Source organism: Theobroma cacao, chromosome 4, assembly GCF_000208745.1.
Source record: "Theobroma cacao cultivar B97-61/B2 chromosome 4, Criollo_cocoa_genome_V2, whole genome shotgun sequence".
Classification (NCBI taxonomy): domain Eukaryota; kingdom Viridiplantae; phylum Streptophyta; class Magnoliopsida; order Malvales; family Malvaceae; genus Theobroma; species Theobroma cacao.
Window position 1 is genome coordinate 24,798,956 of NC_030853.1, and position 14,216 is coordinate 24,813,171.

The 14,216-nt window shown below is 32.8% G+C and overlaps 1 protein-coding gene across 1 annotated transcript; it reads left to right on the forward strand.

Annotated features, from left to right (window-relative positions):
- LOC18602500 (signal peptide peptidase-like 2) lies at nt 1,973–14,034 on the forward strand. The gene is made up of 14 exons (XM_007033916.2): nt 1,973–2,323; nt 3,442–3,600; nt 3,924–4,035; nt 4,172–4,288; nt 6,379–6,536; nt 7,730–7,906; nt 8,394–8,428; nt 8,532–8,688; nt 9,362–9,415; nt 9,491–9,583; nt 10,552–10,694; nt 12,430–12,500; nt 13,389–13,472; nt 13,607–14,034. Exons 1-14 carry the CDS (start codon nt 2,171–2,173, stop codon nt 13,705–13,707), a joined length of 1,614 nt encoding a protein of 537 aa, XP_007033978.2. The 5' UTR covers nt 1,973–2,170; the 3' UTR covers nt 13,708–14,034.

A 14,216-nucleotide genomic window follows, 5' to 3' on the forward strand; every position in this document is an offset into this window, starting at 1 on the left:
ATTTTGATTAATAATAATTATTTATTTATTAATTATAATATTTTATTTAATTTAAAATAAAGATATAAAAATTGATTTAATTTTATTTAAATATTTTTTAGTATTATATTTTTTTGTTAATATTATTCATCTCTTTCATTTAATATGAAAATACATAATTTTCATCAAATAAATATAATTTGTTCTTAAAAATTGAATATTTTATATACGTTTCAAATATTATATATGTCAGTTAAAATCTTGCTACGCAAGTATACGTATCGAATAGATAGTATATTAGCAAGCAGGATATCGATCTCACAAGGAATTGATCTAAAACTTTACTAAGTATTAAAATTAGAACAATTTAATCTTATTCAAATAATCAAAATTAATTAATTAACTAAAATTAATTAATTAAAATTAAAACCAACCAAAAAAAATCAAAATAATAATAACTTTAGAAAATGTCAAATCAAACAAGCTTAAGATTACAATATTCCTCACATTTCATCTAAATCTTACATCTATTTTTTAACTTATTTTAATGGATTGAATTGCTAATTTAGAGTCCTCTATTATTTATAAAGGTCTCTCGACTCGTCCTATAAAAATATCTATTTTAATCAAAACACTATATCCCTAGTGAATTGAAATTAAAACAGACTCATTAAGTTCAGGCTCTAATCTGGCTACATATGACCTATAGGTATATTCTTATCCTATACGCAAATCAATTAATATGATCATACACTATCTCAATTTTAGTCTACTCTAAACTTTTTTTTCCAAGTTTATTTAGGTTCCTAGATTAATTTAATTGGTGACCAAGCAATTAAATGCATTAAGAACAAATTGAAATAAACAATTCAAATCTCATTATAAATAAGTAAGAAAGAGATTAAAAATTTAGACTACATGTGAGTTTAATTACAATACTAAAAAAAGAAATTTAGCTACTCATGATTTATAAAATAAATAACATTGAATAAAATTCAACCATTTAAAGTATAAAGAAAGATAAAAGCTAAGGAATAAAACAAAACAATATTTGCCGTCTTAATATCTAAGTTTCAGCCTCAACTTGTAACTTATTGAATCTCTCAAAAGTTGTGCGTCTAATGTTGTTAAACATATCTTATTTATACTAATAGACTAAACCTAAAGTTTCTTAAGCTGACCTAAGATTTAATTGGGCTAAAAAGTGTAATAAAAGGTCCAAAAATCAATTACTAATCTTTACAAATTTTTATTTTCGATACAGTACATCCAGTCATTTTCCGATGCGATTTTCTCTATCTTCAAAGTAGAACTGGACAAAGTGATATTCATCAAAGTTGTAGCTCTGTCTCTTAGCTTTCTAATAGTCTAAGAATTGCATCATTTAAAGTTCTGTAGCTCGATATATGGCCAAAATACTAAATCATATACAAGCAAATTCTCGTTCTTTTAACACCTTACTTTTTAAAATTAAGTTTAATTAATTTTAATCTTACAAAAAATATAAAAACTAATCAATAATAAACAAATTAAAAGAAATAACATAAAATTAAAATAACTAACTTAAAAGTAACTTTATTATAAAAATAATTAAAAATAAATAAATTATAATTAAAAATTGAGAACTTAATTAATATTTAATAACAAAATTAGAGTAAAATAATTCTATAAAATAAAATTATCAATATATGTATATATATCTTTAAGTATATAAATAGAAACCGACTTATTTTTTCTTTAAATTATAGATAAATTACTTAAGGGTGGACATGCAAGTGATAAAAACATAGGCAAGGTACTAAACAAGTGTGAAATGTGAGGTAAAGAGCTTTGTTGTCCCCTCCCTTTTGAAGCAAACACCCAGCAAACCAAGTTATTGCTTTTTTTTTAACCAAATAATAAAACAAAGGGAAAATGAAAAGGTTATGCCAATCCATCGTTAAAAATTACACGTAAACCGCCCTTCGCAGTCCCAAACACCGAACCTGTCGGTTTACTTACAAACGGAACGTGTTTTCCGCCAACGTGGTCAGAGAGAATATTGAAAAAGAAATCCAACTACTAAAGAAAAAGATCAAAATTTCCCCTCTCCATTTCTCATCAACCTTTCCTTCCTTCAGGAAAGAGAAAGAAAAAAAAATTTTATTTTCAATTTTTTCTTTCTCTTTCTCTTTCGCTCCACCCCACCATCATGTCGTTTCCTCCGGGAAGCCGACGCCGCTTTTCGGCGGCTCTTCCTTTGTTGTTTCTCTTGGCTCTGTCATTTGCTGGTGCCGCCACCGCCGACGGTGCCTCCCAGGACGATGGCCCCCAGTTACCTTCCTGTAACAATCCGTTCAAATTGGTAATTTTGAATCAATTTCATTTTTTCATTATTATTTACGACATTTCTAAATGCTTTGGCATTGTGTTTGTTCTATATATAATTGGTTAATTTTCGATCTGGATTTCGAAATAATTCGGAATAGTTCCAAATTTAATTTGCTCCATTAAGGTTTTTTTTTTTTTGAATTTTAAGGGTCTGAGTGAAGGAGATAGAGATAAATAGAGAGAATAAAATTATTGCCTTTTTCTTTAATTGGAGAAACCAATGGAAAGAAATGTTGGTTTGGATAGATTGAGTTTTGATTTCTGTAGGATTTTTCACTGACAATAGAATTGAAGTTGGGTATATTGGGATATTGATTTATCCAAAGAAATAAAGAAGTTGGGATATTGGCTGCAGCCAACATGCCCGCAGGTGGCAAATTCCGTAGGCAAATTATAGCAAACATGATTCTGGAAAAAAGAATTCGAATAATCTGCTTGATTGGGATTTTGTAACAAGATAGAGAGTCGAACTAGTAGGGGGCTTCTGGGATTTGCATTAGTACAAAAAGGGGTTTAGGATTGTTATAAAGTGGAAGGTGGTTGGTAGTTGAAGGTTATTTTTTACTTTATAAAGGAAAAATTGAACTAGTTGCTATTAATTTGAAACAAGGGAGTGCTGAAGAGTGCAAAAATGTATATGAAGAGAGGTTTTCATTTGGAACATTAAGGCTGCTGCAAACCAGTGCTGTTAGGTAAAAAGTACTGAAAGATAATTATTTGGGAAGGCAAGGACCAACCTTGAAAATGTGGGTTCTTAGGATGCAGGAAATTGGTGTGGTTATATAATGGTTATAGGTGGAAAACAATGTTGTCTACCTGTTGTTTTAGTGATATAGAAAATTTTGAGTTTTTGTTTGTGATCTGAAGGTTTGGTACTGTTATTTGGTAGTTCCACAATATTATGAAAGAAGCTGATTACTTTATCGGTGGTTGTTAAAACACATTTTAGAGAAAGATAGATAAATTAGAAGTAGTGAGTGTGATTTTTGCCATGGTAGGCTCTTCTGAATTTCATATGCTAGAGTAATACAGTTCAAAAGATTAATATATGTTTACCCTAATTCCTTAATAAATTGAGTTCTAATCATCCAGGTTAAGGTGAAGGTCTGGGTTGACGGCGTTGAAGGCGAAGATTTAGCTGGTTTAACTGCAAGCTTTGGAGCTTCATTGCCTGAGGAGGCCAGCAAAAGTCCCAAATTGCCTGCTGTTTTCTCAAATCCCCTAAATGGCTGTTCTAAATCTTCTTCAGAGGTTCTGTCTCTATTTATCATGCTCTCACAAAATCTTTGGTCAACTTGCCTTTCCAAGAATTGTTTGGCTTTTTTGTAATTAGTTGGAGCACATTTTTGTTAGATTAAGTTAAATATAGTGAACTTTATAAAGCATATGCTCTAAACTTCTCTAAGTTCTGGGAGGACCACGGGAACCTATGAAGTTTGGGAAGAACTTTGAAGATTTGAGATAATACTTTATTAAAATTTAGAATAAAATTTAATAGTTGCATAGGCACTATTATCTGATGTAAGCGAAATGAAAAGTTTTGAAGCATCATGGTTAGAATTTTCTGTTTTCAGCTCTCTGGCTCTGTAGCCTTGTCTACACGTGGTGATTGTGACTTCACAACTAAGGCAAAAGTTGCACAGTCAGGAGGTGCTGCAGCCTTGCTGGTGATAAATGACAAAGAAGGTTATATGTTTTTGTTTGCTGGCATGTGCTATTTGTAATTAAATTTGTTTTGAAGTTCAATTTGGATGATTGATTAAACGAATGCAATGGTTTATCAGCCTCTTACATAAGCTTCCATTTTTCGTAATTTCTCCAGAGCTTTACAAGATGGTTTGTTCTGAGAACGATACTTCTCTAAATATTTCGATACCTGTTGTGATGATTCCAAAATCAGCAGGAGATGTGGTTAACAAATCTATGGCAGACAAACATGGTAATCACTTGATATCATGAGCTCACATGATATATCTTTTTTTTTTCTACTTTTATTTTTATTCTTAAGATATGTATTAGCTATTTCCTTTTCAAAAAAAGAATGTATTAGCTATTTCCTAGATTGTTAGAAACATGGACCTCTTGTCAAGAAAGTGTTAATGATGGATTAAATACACTTACGTCTCTAGATCTTATCAGGGGCGGGGCTACTTCATACAGGAAAATAGTAGACCTGCCAAACACAACTAGCTTTTGATTAAGGCTTACTTGATTGAGTTGATTGTAGAAACATGTCTAACCTATTGTTTGGCACAGCTTTAGAGAGAATGTGCTAACGTTTTCCCAAAAAACTTGACCATCATTGGTTATTGAAGTAATGATTTTGAATGGTTCAAGTCTAAATGAAGAAATTGTCTAATGCCATTAATGAATATAAGGATTGTCATTTTGGGGTTATATATATGTGTGTTTCACAATGTGTAGGTTTTGTGTGTTGATGCATGCATGCATATACATGTGTCAGTGTGAGCAAACTTTAAGCTATTTAATTGTTTATTTTTCAGTTTTAAAAGATAGGAAAATTTTTTATATTATTAAACAAAATCTTTGATGTCATTTCCCTCATCGATGAACTTTAAATATAAGAATTTGTGGCTTTCTGCTTTTCGACATTGGGATGATCTGAACTTCCACTAAATTAGTTCTTTTTCTTTTGAATTGTCAAGCAAAAAACTATATATATGCAATTTGGAATTTAAGATTAGAATGTCTTATCTGAGTTGAGTGTGGCACTTTTCTGGCAGAAGCTTTGAGGGGATGGAATGTTATGCAGGCTAAAAATTAATCCATTGAAAGTTAAGAACAGAAGTAAAATAGTGATAGAAAGAATCATATGTCTGAAATAGCTATTGCAGGTTCCACTTCAATCTACTTCAGTTTGCAACATCTATTCCCAACAAGGTTCATGTTTTCATGTCTATATTTCCATTCTCTTTTTTAAACCCCGAAATCCCAAATTAAGCCTAATGTCTTGAGACCAAAACTTACCCAGCAATTCCCAGCTGAGTTCGAACCTGGTTGCTATAATAAGTGCTAGTACTTTAATTGAGGTTCACACTTTTGCTTTGGTTCTCCACATGAGGTTCAAGCTTTTGCCCTGGTTTTACTTAAGGTTCGCACTTTTGCTATTAAAGTAAATTGTTCATTTCTTTTATTGGACAATAGTTTTCCAACACTTGAATATTTAAAAAAGAATAAAGATTTTATTTATATATTTTACATAAAAATACTAATATATAGAGTTTGCTCATACTTCATTGTTGGAGCCTTCTCTCTTTCAAATCTAGATAAGGTTCTAGAATACAATAGTTCGATTGCATTAATTAATATTTGATACCATACTGGGGCCTTAGAGATATCAACTCATCGAAGCGCACAGAATATTAGGTTAACGATTATGAATTTGCTTCTGTGTAACCCTACTCATTGCTAAAGGATCCTTTGCTTTGAAACAGATTATGAATTCATTACTATAAGTTTATGAATTACTTCAGTTTGGTTCATCTTGATTACAACTCTCAACTCTCACCCTGCCAATGATTTGAACTGACTTAATTATTTTTATATTGTCAACGATGAATACTTCATCTATGAATTTTGTTATCTGAACTGATTCTAAAAGTGAGATGTATGATGTCTAATTGTTATTAAGATTTGAAAATTTTATTACCAACATATTGATCAAGTTTATAGAAACTTTGCACATATTGACCAAAATAAATGCTAAATGTTCCTCACAATTTTGAGAAGAGTGATTTGGCATTTGATACGGTGCTTCTAGAGATTTTAAATTGCAAGAAATCAGTTAGAAAGTTTTTCTTTGTTGTCTGCTAAATGTTATTTGGTATGTTACTTAAAGAAATAATGGTTTATTTTATCTTCTCTAAGCTATTGTTTGTTTACATGTGTAATTCTTAGCTTGGGTTATATGTTCATGTACATTCCTGACGCATACATTCTTTCTAATCTTTCAAGCTTATTTTCATATGAAGATTCATTTACTTCTACTCATCTTAATTTCCAATGCAGTGGAATTCTTATTATATGCACCAACCCGTCCTGTTGTGGATTTCTCGGTGTTATTTTTGTGGGCAATGGCTGTTGGCACAATTGTCACTGCTTCACTTTGGCAAGAGTTTGGTACTTCTGAGCATACTAATGAACGCTATAATGAATTATCACCAAAGGTTTATCACTTTCTATTCTCTATCCGTTATTATGAAGTTTACAGTTTCATCCTTTATACTGATGTGCGTCTTATAGAAAGAAATTTGTTAACCTGTTATAAGGAATATTTGCATGTGATGTAAATGAATAACGTATTAGGTTATCCTAAACTTTTGAGCACCTATTATTGTAGCCTTATTAATGACTCTGATGGAAATTGCATCTTTTAAGAAAGTTGATTCGTGCTCATAATCAGCCCATGCTATTTTTGAAGTTATATTTTCCTCTCAAATTAAGTTTATGGCAGTTCTTATTGACTGTTCTCTAATTGGTGGGTGGGCCTGGTAGGCTGTATGCAGTTAATTTTTTCTTCTTAGATATTTTATTATTTTCCAGTGAGTTGGTAGATGATTAGCATCTCTATAGTTTTTCTCATATCTCTAAAATGCCAGTTTGATGGGTAGTATTGTTTGATTATTGTGATAAAATTATGATGTTTTATATTGGCACATGTCACTGCAACGGGATTTCTGTTAGAATATGAAGTGATGAAGTCACGGTTTTTCTTCAACATAAAACGAGTAACTTTATTAGAGTTTTTCATAAATATTTTTGTTATTAATATGTTTTAAAATTATATATTGAAGTTTTCCACACAAATTTTTATATTATAAATCTTGAAGCATAAGTAAAAGTTTTTAACATTTAATTTGTATGTGATTAGTTCATGTTAGAACTGGAGAACTGTAGATATTGATGGAATTAGGGATATTATAAGTTATAACATTGAAATTCAATTTTGATAGGACTCATTTTTAACTCAATAACTAAGTACTTGTGAACTTAATTTGTAATTTTTATTTATGACATATATATATATATATATATAGGTTTATATTATACCCATATATTGTAGATGATTTCTTAATTGGTCTCTTCATAAGAAAGTGACTAACCCTGATACTGCTGGACTAAACATGTTACTCAGGAATCATATCTAAAGACCTTAGATGGTTGTAAGAGAAGACTGGTTTTATTGCTACTTGGATATGCCGTGTGGGAAAGCATATCATATTTTGCATTCCTTTCTCTCTTCCTTTTCTTCATGCATCTTTGAATTCTTAGTTTTCTTTCTGATTTTATCATTATAACATGATGTCCTTGATTACCAAAAGGAAATTTAAGTGATTTTTTTTTTGCTGCTTTTGACTAGGAGTCTTCCAATGCTGGAATAAGCAATGATGATGAAAAGGAAATCCTTGATATCAGTGCAAAGGGTGCCGTAGTTTTTGTGATAACAGCATCCACTTTTCTGGTGCTACTCTACTTCTTCATGTCCTCTTGGTTTGTCTGGTTGCTGATTGTACTCTTCTGCTTAGGCGGTGTTCAGGTAACATAGTTATTTTTTGTGTTTTGTGTTATTTGTCATGTATGTAAATATGCCTGTTTGAATTAGCTAATGCTTAGACAGGGCATGTTAAAAATAAATGACACTTTTAAGTTATTGGTTTTTTTCTGTGTTATATTTGTAGATGGTTGTATGTCAAATGGAAATAAAATGAAGTGTGTTTGTTCCTCCAAATATGTAACCATGGCAGATATATTATTTATGAATCCTGATTAGAAATGCATGAGTGGGTTGCTTTTTGATGCTGTCTTTCTGCATATGTTATGTAGGAAGAAAAGACCATCTTTTTGTGAAATCTTGTTTCTGCAACATGCATATGAACACTATTGAAGCAGCTATTTTCCCCTACTTCTCTGTTTCTTGTTATTTGCTTTTTCTTTTTCTTCACAGTGGTATAATCTCTTATCAACCTCTATGTTGGATATCTGTTGAGATATTTTCTTTTTTGTTTCTTTGTTTTGTTTTTCAGGGGATGCATAATTGCATTATGACGCCGATATTAAGGTATGCTTGGGATTTGCTTGTCTTTGCTGCTAAACCGGATAATAGCTGTTTTATAAGATCTAGTTTCTTTTTGTTCCTGCTCCTAATAAAAGTGTAAAAGCAGAAAATGCAGGAATTGTCCACAGAAGACACTGAATTTGCCTCTTTTTGGGGAGGTTTCTATCCTCTCACTTGTGGTTGCGCTATTCTGTGTGACATTCGCTGTTGTCTGGGCTGTCCATAGGCAAGCATCATATTCATGGGTGGGCCAAGATATTCTTGTAAGTCGCCCATATCCCCACTTGTATTCTAGATTGATTATTTTTGTTTTTTGGGAATTGGTCGTACTTTCTATGAGGCAAATGCGCAGCACTCTCTGTAATGGTAATATCTTGACTTAATAATATGTTGAGTATGTGAAAGTCAATTGTAGGACAGGAAAGAGGGTTGTATAAAATTGGCAATAAGTTGGTGCTATTGCAGGGAAACAAGTAGGTTTTGAGATTAAATTTTAGGATTAGTTGATGTTAAGAGGATTGGAAATTGCCAGAGTATTACAAAGTTTGGAATTGGATCAAGATCTAGGTCAGGAAATTATAGAGTTAGTTGTTTAGAAGCTGTTCTAGTACTGTGAATGGTACTAGAACACAGCAGAATTTAGATTGTTGATTTAGGTAGGTGTAATTGGGGTTAAAAAGAACTGGTACTTAGAATCCTACGATTGCAATCTAAATTGATCTCATATTTGAATTCTTGGTGATAGCGATCATTATTCCTTTTTATTGTTATTGCTGCTGTTTCGCCTACTCATTTTCTGTTGTTTTAAGTAACTTGAGGTAAGTATGAAGTTTGATTGCTGTTGTTTCTGTTTAGAGGTTCGAACATTGTTCAGATGCCTTTGGCTTGGCGTTTGTTGACTACGTGAAAATTGATTTTTGTTTTTTTGTTTAATAGGGTATCTGTTTGATGATAACAGTCTTGCAGTTGGCTCGACTGCCTAATATCAAGGTACTATGGTTGTAGTTTATTATGTATTTATGAATTATGTTTCACTCCTTGCCCTGATTGTTCTTGATGACTCAGGTTGCTACAGTGCTTCTCTGTTGTGCATTTGTCTATGACATCTTCTGGGTCTTCCTATCACCACTTATATTCCATCAGAGTGTGATGATTGCAGTAAGTTCTTATCCTTTTGGTTGTTGCATGGAATTTACTTTGGCTCGTGTTAATTATTGTAAAGCATTGACTAGTCTTTGGGTTTGACTCCATTGAAAGTATTGAATATTTGTGTCTGATGGAGCAGTACTCTCTTACTTTATTCAATGCCATCAAAGTGTCAAAATTATATCTAGGAAAGTCAAGGTGTCATGATTTCCTTGTGATTAGCCAGTGCAGTAGTGCTGATGAACATAGATAATAACACAATCAAATATATGCTAATGGAATAAAGGATGGTTTGCATGTTTTGTTTGGTTGGAGCTAAGAATTTTTGTCATGTGCTTCTCATGGTATGATACCATACTTATGGACAACCCTATGAAGTATAAGCCATGCTGGCCCATCGCTTACTCATGCTGAGATTTGTTTGTTAGAAGAAGCTCAATTTGAATTTAAACTCTAAACTGCTAGGTCAAGGAGGCTTTGATACCACATAAAGGAATCAATAGTGTTTTTAACCAGCCTTGACGTCAATGTGTTTGAGGGTTAGTTCCTAAGTCAACTGGGTAATTGGTAGGTGAATCTAGCTGCATAATTTTTTCATTTCTTCCTGTATTTTGTGATTTGGGAAAATGGGGATTTGAACCTGCTTTTTGAACATGGGTTATGCACTAAATGCTGGGCTAAATGCTTGAGTTGCTTATTTCAAATATATTTTGAATATGCTAGAACTTGACAAAAATGTATACTTATAGAAAAAATGTAAAATCCTGCTCCTTGCCAAAACCTTGCCACTTAAATAGAGTGGTCTCAGCACAGGGCAAGTTCCTGATTCAATGAGATAAAGTCAGCCAGCCCCTCTTTCGTTTTTGTTTTTTGTTTTTAATTTTTAGTAAACATTAAGAACCAGTCAACTTAAGAACTTAAACATAAGGTGACGTTCCTAGGATGAGCTTTGATCTCTAACATTTTGATCCTATTAATAGGTTGCTCGAGGTGACAATAGTGGTGGAGAATCAATTCCCATGCTCTTGAGAGTTCCTAGAGTTTTTGATCCATGGGGTGGCTACGATATGATTGGATTTGGGGACATTCTCTTTCCTGGTTTGCTTGTTGCATTTGCTTTCAGGTACTACTTTCTTGTATCCTGTTGGCCACTATCATCTGATACCAAGATGCATATATTTCAGTAATTTGCTTTTTTGTTATTCTTTTTGTAGTTCAGGATATGAAAAGGCTTAATTTTTTTAGTTTGTGGTAACGCCCTCTCTGAAATGGTAGGGTAAATTTGACCCAAAAAAAATGGAAGGGGTAAAAAACAGACAGAAAGCAGAAAAAACTTGTCAGACACCATTGTAGTGTATATTTAATGTCTTAGTTTTAGTGTTCCCCTTTGTACTTTGTTGGATCATATGTACTTTATGGGATCATATAATGGTGATTTAGCAAGGCATTAACCTTTTTCCTTGGTTTGGTTATACGCGAGTCCCCTTTTATGCTACAATTTGCTTTCAAGCTAAGGAAAAGCTGCTTTAAAAGTTGGTGGATGTTACTTTTAAGCTAGATATTGGAAATAAGACCAATTTGCAATAGGCTTCAACAGTAATAACTTCAGTTATAATCCCCAGATAGTTGGATGAAGCTAAAATTGCCCTTGTGGGGTCAAATGTTTCGCACCGAATGTCTTATATTTGCCTTCAGCATAGCATATGGAAATTGGGTTTTTCATAACTGGGATAATGATGTACATGTAATTTTAGAAACTGAAAGATCACAGCACCAGGACCTTTGTTTTACCCGATTTCTAGCTGAACTTTGCTCTAGTGGGCAGGAATCTTGTTAAATTCATTGTTTGAAAGTCCCTTTATCAACAGAATAATCTCTAAAGCAGTCAGTGATAATTTTTGTAACCATGGATTGATTTTTTTATTCTGTAAAATCACATTAGGTATTAATTGCAATGTAAATCAGTCCTAGAAGCCATGCTTATTCCATTTTGCAATTTTGCTTTATTTGAATTAGCTAGTTAACTTTAGGAGCAACTTTGAAATTTTTATAGTTGTTAGAAGGCATTAGCTTTTGTTGTTTTCTTTGCACTTGGAAAATCAAAAATGAAGGTCGATTATACCTTGTATTAACTTGTATTTTCTGTTTCAAATGGCATGGATTAATCCAATAAGGAGACATAAAGCTAAAGGGTTACAGGTGGCTCATTGTTTTATTCTAAAACCTGTGGAACTTACAAGTATTAATTGCATCAGTTGGGTTGGGTTACATTAAGTTTGAATCACTGATTTTTTGAGTCAATTTATATTGGCAGTCAAGTTTCAAGCAGGTCGAGCTATGTTCCCTCTACCATGTTAAGCAAACAGACAGGTTGAGTGTAGGTTGTTTTTGGATTCCTGTTCACATTGTTGACTTTTAGAGTTAAATCAGGTTTCAGTGGGTCAGAATAGGCAAGATTTTGTTGTATCGTTTTGGATTTGTTAATATTAACCACCTCTAGAATTCTCTGAAATAATTATGCTCTTGCTTGACTAGAGCTTGACAAAGGACTATGCCATAAATAAATTTTTAATTCCAAGCACACAGTATATTTACTGGACCACTTTTAATATCGAAACATTTTGTATGTATGTGTGAGTGTAAAAAATGTTTATACAAGCAGAATGAAAGGAGTAGATGTTGTCTGAATTGTTCTTACTTTTGCAAGAGGAACTTGGAAAGGACTCTTGTTGTAGATCCAACAAGTTTGGGATTGATTCAGGTCTTTAGATTTCCTTTTGCCCTTTTTTTGAAGGGCTTTCATCTTTGTGTTATAGATGGATTCATGATTAATTTCCCTGTTTGGTTGTTTGTCTCAGATATGATAAGGAAAACAAGAAGCATCTGGCCAATGGATATTTTGTGTGGTTGATAATTGGCTATGGGTTTGGTGAGTGTGTATGCATTATAGTTTGATTAGCTATTGTTTTTTTTTCTTCCTTTCTTTATTATGTCTCTAAGACTTCTTTCCCACCTTAGGTCAGAGTAATATATTCTCTGTGAAATTCAACAGTTTCATCAGGCTTTACTCATAAGTTTGAACTGAGTTTCGTTGATTGATGTTTCTGTTCCTTGTCTAACTTCCTTACCTAACTTCCTTACAGATGTTTATTTAACTCAGTAATGATTTCAATGAATGTTTTAACTGGCTTACATGTTCTGTGGTCTCAAATTGTAGCAAATTTTTTCTAGCGCAAATGCAAGTGTTGAGACCAGTATCTGCTTAGTTATGTACTTATATTTAATGAAAGTCATCATATCTGGTCATTACTTCAACTTCAAAGAGAAAATTTGTGATTCATGGGCATGTAAATATCCAAAGCATCAGGTTTACCTTTTAATTGTTTCAAAATGACACAAATTAAATTTTGGATATAAATGGCCTGTGGAATTACCAGCTTTATTGTTTCAGGTTGATTTTTACTGTAATACATAGAGATATATGCTCTTGAGATTTCCTCTTAAAGGGAAAAGAAGCTATTTGGTTGACACAAACATGTACTATTGCCATTAGGTTCTAGTTTCTGAAATGCAGTTGTTAATCTTGGAAAACAAGTTCTACCCTTTTGCACATCATGTAGGTTGCTGAGCATGGTACTTTTTGTTTAGTTGAAAGTACGGAATAACCTTGATGTTAGATTTGGGAAAATGAATGAATATCAGAGGTGTATTCTTGTATTTAGTCGGTTGAAAAACTATGAAAAAGAGTTGGATAACAACAAAATAACTATTGTGAAGCCAAGATGATACTTATATGTTTCAATTTCACATATTGCAGGCCTCTTCTTTACATACCTAGGGTTGTATTTAATGAATGGGCACGGTCAACCTGCACTCCTCTATCTCGTTCCTTGTACACTAGGTAACACCGGTTAAATATTCCATTAGTCCAGGCCACTTCTGGCTGGCTTGTCAGAAAGGGTCGCACATGCTGTCTCATTTTAACTCTCTTTGTCCGTTTACCTTTCTCACTTTCTGGTTTTTGTTTTCCTTCAGGAGTTGCTGTCATATTAGGTTTGGTGAGAGGAGAGCTGAAAGGACTCTGGAATTACAGCCCTGAGTCATCTTCCATGACAAATCCCTCTGGAGAAGCTTGAGGCAGGCAGTTCTTATGAAAATGGCAATGATCGTCAGAAGCTGAAGGTGTAAAGAGAGGGTTTGGTGTTATTTGAGTACAGGGTTTAAGAAAAGGCAGGGTTTGAGTTTTTGGAGGCAACTTGCCATTCAAACTTATATTCCTGTCTCTTCAATTGTATCTATCTATTGATACCACGGCTCGAAGCCTAACACCCCCCATTGCTGCTAATGTTGTAATAATCTGGAATGTTATACAGACGTGTCATTTTTTGCTTGTGCAAAAATTGTAGGCAGGCAGATACAACTTTCAACCTTTCAAGGTAATTGTGTTGATCTTATTATTCATATATTAACTGATGCCAATGGAACCTATTAATGTGATTTTCATTACAGATGAGCAAATATTCTTATCTGCCGATCTATTCAATGCTGGAATCAGACCTACTATTAATGTGGGGGCTCAAATTAAAGCTCTGAAACAAGTCACTGGTAAATCAAAATTGGAATTGACCCAATTCGCCGAATTAGA